This window comes from Bison bison, unplaced genomic scaffold, assembly GCF_000754665.1.
Source record: "Bison bison bison isolate TAMUID 2011002044 unplaced genomic scaffold, Bison_UMD1.0 scf7180017845489, whole genome shotgun sequence".
Taxonomy (NCBI): domain Eukaryota; kingdom Metazoa; phylum Chordata; class Mammalia; order Artiodactyla; family Bovidae; genus Bison; species Bison bison.
This window is the reverse complement of record NW_011476062.1, coordinates 7,259-16,111: the sequence shown is the minus strand read 5'-3', so window position 1 is coordinate 16,111 and position 8,853 is coordinate 7,259. Positions and strand designations below refer to the sequence as shown.

Genomic DNA, 8,853 nt, shown 5'->3' with positions numbered 1-8,853 from the left:
GGGGGCACGGGGTCCCGGCCCCATGTGTGTGTTCCTGGGAATGGCCTCCACATGTGTGCGGGGTGGGCGGGCGCGGCAGGTCCCCAAGGCCTGTGTGTTGACTCAGCCGTGGCGCCGGCGCCCAGGGCCCAGCTGACGGGCCCTGTCCTCCCTGCACATGCAGCCGTCCGCAGAGGGGCCAGCTGTGCCGATGCTGTGTGGGGCCGGGGCAGCCGCTGTGGACATCCAGCTGTCTGTGAAGGGCACGGTGCCGGGCGGGACACCAGGCTTCTGCGGCCCCAGACCCAGTGGACCCACAGCCCCACCGACTCGGAGTGCGCCTCTCCGTGTCTGTGCACAGCGGGTCTGACAAGGGCACTGGGGTCTGCTGTGCACTCCCCCTCCGGGGCCCTGTGTCCTTTGCACACACACAGCCCACACGTGCACGCATATAGACAGCACGGCTGCCATCAGCCATCAGAGGAAGTGAGTGTCGGTCAGTCGTGTCCAACTCTTTGCAACCACATGGTCTATATGTCCATGGGATTCTCCAGGCCAGAATACTGGAGTGGGCAGCCTTTCCCTTCTCCAGGGGATCTTCCCCAGGGATTGAACCCAGGTCTCCCGCATTGCAGAGGGAAGGGCTGGGCCAAAGGTAAACGGTACTCATGGTGGTAACTCCCCCTGGACACGGCTTAGAGCCCAGCGAAAGGAAGCGCTCTCCTACAGCTGCCAGCCATGCGGCCCGTGCACCCTGGCCCTGGGTGTGGCTGCAGCCTGACCCTCTCCCTCCCCGCCATGGGTATGATTCCTCGCGGATTAGCTGTGGACGCTGAGGCGCCTGGTGTGCGGTGGGCACATGGAGATGCCGGTCAGAGTGCGCAGGCCCAGGTGCCTGGAGGGTGTAGTGTCCCGCTGGACACAGGGAGGTGGGGGCTCCAAGTGCGACGCCCCAGGGAAGGGCCACCAACCCCCCTTGGGAGAATGTCTTCCTGCTAACTTCTCAATTGGACATGATTTCCATCTTACAGAGAAGTCGTTGTTTAGTTGCTCAGTCATGTCCAACTCTGTGACCCCATGGACTGTGGCCTGCCAGGCTCCTCTGTCCATGGGATTTCCCAGGCAAGAATACTGGAGTGGATTGCCATTTTCTCCTCCAGGGGATCTTCCCGACCCAGGGATTAAACCTGCATCTCCTGCATTGGCAGGCGGATTCTTTACTGCTCATCCACCAGGGAAGCCCAGAGAAGTTGCAAGAACAGTAAAGGAACCTGGATGCCCAGCTTCCCAGGTGTCCCTCTTCTTCCAGCCCCTTCCTCCTCGGGTAGTTTTCTGTGCCTCCTAACACTGAGCTGTGATGACCTTGTGTGGGTCTCGTAGGAGCACAGTGGCCATGACGCTCTTCTGCTTGTTGCCGATGACGTCCTGGTCATGAGAGCAGCCGGGGCCTGGGACCCGCCAGCTCCTGTCTCTCTAGCCCCCTTTCTGGGCACCAGGACCCTGACTCTGGGACCCCCAGCTCCTGCCTCTAGCCCCCCGTCTGGGCCCCGGAACCCCGACTCTGGGACCCCCAGCTCCTGCCTCTCTAACCCCCATCTGGGTACCAGGATCCCGACTCTGGGACCCCCAGCTCCTGCCTCTAGCCCCCCATCTGGGCACTGGGACCCCAACTCTGGGACCCCCCACCCCCTCGAAGGGAGCAGGCCGAAGCCGCCCCGGGGAAGGAAGACATCCCACCTGACAGGTGGTGCCCAGACCGGGTGAGAACGACAGGGCTGGTTTGAGGAGCTCAGGCAAAGAGGGCTGAGCCGACGCCAGGAGAAGGTTGTTCTGAGGCCAGATGCCCTCGGGTGAATCACGGAAAGGCCCCAGCATGAGCCTGAGTGTGGTCAGCAGGAGCAGGAACAGGGATTTGGAGGGCCCGTCCTGAGGGGATGGTGGGCTCAGCCTGCACCCACGCCCCCACACACCCCTGGCCGCCCTGCTCACCTCATAGTGGAAGTCCATGCAGGTGAGGTCCCGCCAGCACCCGTCCCCTCGGATCTTGATCAGGCCCTGCAAGGATGGAGAGGACCGTGAGCCACCCCTGGACAGACATGCAGGGGTGACGCAGAAGGGCAACTGCAAACAGTGTTCCTGGAGGGAACATTCAGCGTCTCAGGAGTAACAGCAAATGCAGGAAAAAGAAACACTCTCCATTTTACGTCAGTTCCTCCTGTGTTTCTTTAAAACCCAGCTTTTAGACTCTGAGCATCATCACAGTAATGCAACTGTGAGGTTTTAGAAAAGGCAAATTCATAAAGCACGAGAACACAACCTGACTTAGAAATGCCAAGATGGGGGAGGGACGATGTCCCACTGGGCCTCAGAGAGAGTATCCACCCGCCGCTGACATGATGGGAAACAGCACATGGGAGACCCCGGCACTCAGGCACAGCATGAGGGAGACCTCGGGCTCAGGGACTCCTCTGCTACCCAGTCCACTGGGCAACCCGCTGCAGAGAGGGGCTCCTATGGGTGAGCTTCCCGGCAGCTCTGCCAGTCTCCCCGCCAGGCAGTGGCCAGCATGCTGCTCTTCAGTGGCCATGAGGGCAGTCAGCTCCCGTGCCTGCCACACATCCTGTTCACTTGCCCTTGGGAATCACAGCTCCACCTGACCCCCACGTAGTCAGAAGCCATCTGTCCCCTGGCAGGAGTGAGGCTGTTGCTTGACACAGAGGTTCAGCCCTGATGTCTGTCTCAATGGACAGCTGCCCTGGAAGGTGAGAACCGCGTCACAAAGACAGCAGCCTGTATGGGAAGGACTCTGGGACGGTTGAGGGCTCTGAGCCAAGAGTAGACAGTGTGAGTTGCCCCACCTGTGGTGGCCAGCAAGGCGGGATGCCTGCCCAGGAGATGAGACGTGCCCCACTCCGGCCTGGCTGGGAGCAAGGAGCCCACAGGACGGGCCGAGGACACAGCCAGCTCCTGGCCTGGGCCCCTGTGGGAGGCAGGGATGCCGTGGCACCCGGAATAGACACAAGAAACAGTGGAGCCCTGTGGCAGCCACACTGGCCAAGTACCTGTGTCCTGGCCGAGCTCACAGGCCAGGTGTGAGTCTGCCGTGGGGCCCAGCAGCGAGTTCATACGTGTGTCCCGTGGAGGCCGCAATACCCAACTGTCCTGGGCACCATCCTCCCTGGTGGCTGTCCAGCAGTGCCCCCGGGGGCCTGGGCGCCTCGCAGTCAGGTGGAACCACGCCCGAGGACCTGCTTGCCATGTCTGCAGACTCTCGAGACAGGTCACTCTGGGGGCGGGGTTGAGGCTCTGTAAAGGGGGTTTGCTGAGATCACGGACGCGCTGAGGAGACAGCTCCCAGCATGGACACCCCAGACTCGGCTGCATCTGCATAGAAGCAGCGCTGCAGACCCCAGCATCCTGTTGGCCGAACGCCCCGCTGGCTCCTGAGGACAACGTGCCAGTTCACACGACGCTCCCCGTGAGCACGGCTCCGCTCCCTACATCCCCCGGAACCCGAGAGTGGCACTCTTTGGAGATTCACGCCAGGCAGAGAAGAAAAAAAACAAAATAATTAAAATGTCATTCAAATTCTAAGCTGATATGAGACACTTAAAAATCTGAAATGTTCTTCTGGGAGCAGAGGATAATTATATTCCTCCCATCTATTGATTTCTCTCTACAATGCAGATGTCAGATTTTCCACGGATTTTTTTTTTCTTCCAGAGTAAGTGTCAAAGGAACAAAGCCTTCTTTGAGCCTTTTTCAGCCCAAAATTAATTCCAAAAAAATGGCACAGACAGGCCAGTAAGACACCAAGTGACCTGCAGCTGTCCGCCCAGCCCCTGCTCTCCTTGGGGAAAGGGCAAGTGCCAGGACCTGGGAACATTCTGGGGCGGCTGAGGGGGCCCAGGCCTCACCTCGTGGGCAGCGGGCGGGGACAGTGCCCAGGGGACGCAGAGGGGCTTCTCTCTGAAGCTCACAGGTCCAGAACTCGCTTCTGAAAATCTCCCCCTTGGAAATGGGAGAAAGAAGGCCTTTGGCCACAGAAAGAGCATCGCTTGCTTGATGCTACATCAGCCCCACACCTAACTGGGTGAGGGGCTCCCAGGCCTGTGGCAGGGGGAGGGGTGACGGCCTCAGGTTCCGAGCCAGCACCAGCTCCCTCGCCAGCGCCCCAGTGTTGCACGTGCCCTGCACCCCGTTCTCCCCTCCGAGTCTGCTCCAGGAACCCCACTGTTCATCTGTAAGCACAGGCGGCCGCCTTCTGCCTGCTCCTCCCACAAGTGGACACAGCACGTCTGCAGGTGCAGGAAGGGGGCCAGCTCTCCCTGGAGCAGGCCTGCTGGTTGGGGATGTGTCCACAGCTGTGGGCATGCGGGCTGGGGTGCCTCAGTTCTGATCGAATCTGGCAGCGCCCTGCATCTTCTCTGGCTGCGGAGCTGACCCACGGGACCCCATGTGCTCTGTGAGAGGTGGGGGAGCCCTGTGTCCCGTCTCCTGATGACGCAGCATTTGAGGGTCACGGCTCAGCGCTCAGACCTCACCTGAGTGCACATGGGTCTGCTCGGGGTCTCAGGACTGAACAGTCCACATCTGAAGGGGTCCCAGCCAATCCGGGGCCACCACGGGCCCTTTCTCTCCAGGATGGGGCAGTGTCTGCTTTCAGAATCCCAGATGGGGTCAAACAGAAACCTGCCCTCTGAGCTCACCAAGGCAGCACGCAGGTGAGGGGCACTGCATCGGCTGTGGGGGACCCTCTGGGCTGAACGTGAAGGGAGGGAGGGAAACTGGATAATGCTGGTGGGGGGCTCATCATGCCCCCTCCCCAAACCCCGGAAGCCTGTGAAAATTGCCCAGATGACCTATGCCAGGGACAGACCTGCCAGAGCTGCGGAGCGGGTAGGGGGGACGGTCCAGGGCCCCCCACCACTGCAGGTCCAGGCACCGCTGTCCTGCTGTGGCTGGTCAGAGACGAGGGACGGGGAGGGGAGCTGCTGTGAGGGGGTGCAGCTGGGTAGAGGTCAGAGCCCTTGGACAGTGCTCCTCAGGGTCCCAGGATGCCTCCCAGGAGCCGGGGTGACAGACTGCAGGCTCCACAAGGAAGTGGCCGGGATGCCTACTTGATTTGTTCTTGGGGGGCGTGATGTGTTGCATCCCCGTGTTTCTTTTATCACGTTAATAAGATTTTTACTGCAGGGACTAACTTCGGGAGAGGACGCTCTTCCTACTGAGCATCTGATCTTTGTTGAAACGGCACTCAAAGCTCATTTTCTCCTTCTACACAGACACCCAGTGATTTTGGCACTGTTTGCAAAACTGAGTTTCCTTTTCCCTTGACCTGACTTGGTACCTTGGCTCAAAGTCAGTTGACAGCAGAGGTGGGTCTCTCTCCAGACTCTCCTCTCCTCCACGGATGTATTTTTGTAGTTTAGATCAACCTCATACTTCAGCTTTAAATTAACCTTAAGAATCAGGAAGTGTGAGTCCTCCAACTTTGTTATTTTTCAAGATTCTCTTTATGTGAATTTTAGAATTGACATGTCTTTCCCTCAAAAAAGCCCACTGGGCTTTTTTGATAGAAATCACCCTGAATGTATATATACATCCAGGTGAAAAAGACATCTTGACAATACTGAGTCTTCTGCCCCATGAGTGGGGGACACCTGTTTGCTTACGTAGGTCTTACGTTCACATCAGCAATATTTTGCAGTTTTAATGCATGTCTTCTATATCCTTAATCAGATTTATTATGAGGCATTGGAGTTTTCAAGCAATGGCCCATAGTATTTTCAGAATTTTATTTTCAAATGACTTCTTTATAGTATATGATGGACCATTCATTTTTCACATTGACTGTATCCTGCAACCTTGCTAAATTAATGTATTCACTTCGGTAGCTGCTTTTTAAGATTCCCGGGGTTTTGTATAATCACATCTGTGAATGTTTCACTTCCTTTTTTGGAATCTTTGTGCCTTTATTTCTTTTTCCTGTTTTATTGCACTGGGATTTCAACACAGTGTTGGAGAGCAGCACCAGAAACAGGCAGCAGGCCTGTCTAATCATGTGTGGATGCTCTCCCTCATCACGGCGCAGGAGCCCCTCCCTGAGATGACCTTGCATGGGCTCCTCGGTGTGCTCTGTGCTGAGATGGACAAACAGCTCTTCAGCTTCATTCTGCTGCTGTAGTGAAGTGTGTTTCTGAGGTAAGCCACACCTCTCATGGCCGGGCTCGATCTGCCGGTGTTTTGCTTGGAGTCCCCGTGTCTCTGCTCGTGAGGGATGCTGGTTGGTTTTCCTTCTGCGCTGGCCTCCTCGGGTTCTGCTGGTCACGTGAAAGTACCTGGGGAACGGCCCCGCCTCCGCTGTTCTCCCGGGTGTGTGTAGGACTGCCCTTACTTCCTCTTTAGATGTTTGATGTCACTGCTGAAGCCATCTGTGCCTACACATTCTTTCTGGAATGGTTTTTTACATTTTGTTACAAATCCAATTTATTTACCAGATAGGAAGCCCTTTTGATTTCCTCTTTCCTTCTGTCTCAGTTTTGGTGAGCTACATTTGTGAAGGAATTTGTCCATTTCATCTGTGTTGTCAAATTTACTTGCCCAAAACTTTCATGATAGTCCGGGTGACTTTATGGCTGAGTCTCAGACAAAACCGCCTTTATCTGAAGAAAGTGTTTTCTCGTGGGCCTTCAATCACGGCTTGCCCTGCTGCATCCTGGCCTCTGCACAGTGGGTTCTGGGGGTGTCTCTTTCTCCAATTTAGATGCAGTTTTGTGTGTTAACCAGACAGGTGTGGTCTGCACACCAAGAGCTGGGGATCCCAGGGTGTGTGTGCAGGTGTGAGGCTGGAGCTGTGGGCGGTAACCAGGCCCAGGCTGTCCTCCGCAGCCTGCAGGCATGCGGGTTGCCCGGTGCAGACAGAAAAGCGCATCCTCGTGCTGCCCCTGGGGGGCCCGGAGGCTTGTCCTCCTGCCCCGATTCTCCGCGGTCTCCTTTCATGCTGTGACCTCTCCATTTACGTCAGGTAAAAACCACCTGCGTCAGGGACTTCCCTGCTGTCCAGTGGTTACGGCTCGGTGCTTTCACTTCTGGGCCCCGGTTCAGTCCTAGGTCAGGGAACTAAGATCCTGTAAGCTGTGTGGCATGGTCAAAGAAACCCCAAAACAAAACAACAAAAAACACCACCAGCTCCGGCGACAGCAAAGATGCAATTCTCGGTGAAAACTGCTGACTTTAGCGGTGATGTTGCTTAGTGAGAATTTAGGGTCCTAAGTTCTTAAGTCTTAAAATGTGAAGCAATAATAAAAACAACGTGGTACCTGGGGAAAGGTAGTGAAAGGCGTTGGAAGAACTGTAGAGAGAACACGCAGGAGAAGAAAAGCCACACGAACAACCTAGTTAAGCGGTGCAGGCCGACAGGCCCCCGCCCACACCTGGCAGCCGGATGGTCTCCCCACCCTCCCCCAACATCCACCAGCAGGGCGCCCCCACTGACGTCCAGCAGCAGACAGGTTCCTACGGCCCTTGCTCTGGCGACACTGCGTCTTCTGGCTGCCGTCCTCGTGGGCCCTGGACGTCTCTGCGAGGCAGCCCCTGCCCCAAGGTAGGTTCCTACAGGAAGAAGGCCCGCGGCCCCCACCTGTGGTGACGCCCCTGCCCCCCGGCTGCTATGGGGACAGTTTGGGGCCGTCATGTCACCTCCACGTCTGTGGAAACGAAAAAGAAGATGAGAACCCGCGAAGCACAGGCCAGGTCTGCAGTCTGTGCGGGAGACAGGCGGGAAGCGGCGGCACCTGGCGGGGCTGCCGGTCAGTCTTTCCAGGGCTTGAAGGATGTGGCGTCACCTGCTGCTCCACCCAGGAAAGCCCGGCCCTGGGGTGTGTGGGGCTCTGCTCTGTGGGGCTGACGGGCACCCAGCGCGGGGACGGCTGTGTGCACACCCGCCTGTGCTCAAGCCTGCCCAGACCGCTCCCTCTCCTGAATGACCCGTCGTCAGTGGGGGCTGCGTCCTTCCCAGGCTGCACACAGAGGCTCTGCCCGCTGTGTTGAGTGCGCCCCCAGCCTGTGGCTCGCCGTTTCTCAGTGGTGTCTTTTGAAGAGCTCAAGATTTTAATTGTCCAGTTAACCCATGTCTTTTTGTTAACAGTTAGTGGTTTCTGTGCTGTGAGCAGGCTTCACCTCTCCCAGGACTGCAGATGTTCTACATTATCTGCGAGAGGTGTCTTGGTTTTATGTGTTTGTCCACCTCAAACTGCCTGCTGTGGGAGGTGTGGTGGGGCGGGGGTTCGTGCACCCAATGGACACCCAGCACCTCTTGTGGAAGCTCCTTTCTGTCGTAGCCGACTTGGCTCGCTGCCTTGTCCAAATGTCACCTGACGCTGATGTCAGTGTGGCGCCGTCTGCACGCACTGACCCGCCCGTCACTGCAGCCTCGCCTGACGTCAGTGTGGCGCCGTCTGCACGTGCTGACCCGCCCGTCGCTGCAGCCTTGCTGGCGCCTCCCTGGCACCTCGAGAGCCACGGTCCCTGGAGCATCCGGGACCCATAAGTAGCATGAAGCCAACTGCTTTACTCCCACTCAAGACTCGGTCCTGGGCATTTCCGTGCTCACCAAACAATCAGTTCACCGATTTTGAAAAAAAACTCTTCTAGGATTATGTTGGGGCTGCATGAAATCTATCAACCAGTATGGGGACAACTGACTGCTGGCCACGAACAAGGAAGACCTCCTTGCCCAGGGCTCCTATAGGCACCGTCTAGGGGTTTTCAGGGCCCAAGTGTCACACTTCTGTGAGTACTTCCTAAGTATTTTATGGTTGTTAGGGTTTATCTGCGGAAATGAAGGCAATGGCACCCCACTCCAGTACCTGT

The 8,853-nt window shown here is 57.2% G+C and overlaps 1 protein-coding gene across 1 annotated transcript in view; it reads right to left on the bottom strand.

The window, feature by feature from the left end:
- The window catches only part of LMF1 (lipase maturation factor 1), a gene marked incomplete at its 5' end in the record, with an annotated part of 25,520 nt that overhangs the window by 12,915 nt on the left and 3,752 nt on the right, over positions 1-8,853 (bottom strand). Inside the window, one exon of the mRNA XM_010835161.1 lies at positions 1,969-2,034. Within this exon, the coding sequence (XP_010833463.1) occupies positions 1,969-2,034 (66 nt within the window). The remainder of the gene's footprint in view (positions 1-1,968; positions 2,035-8,853) is intronic.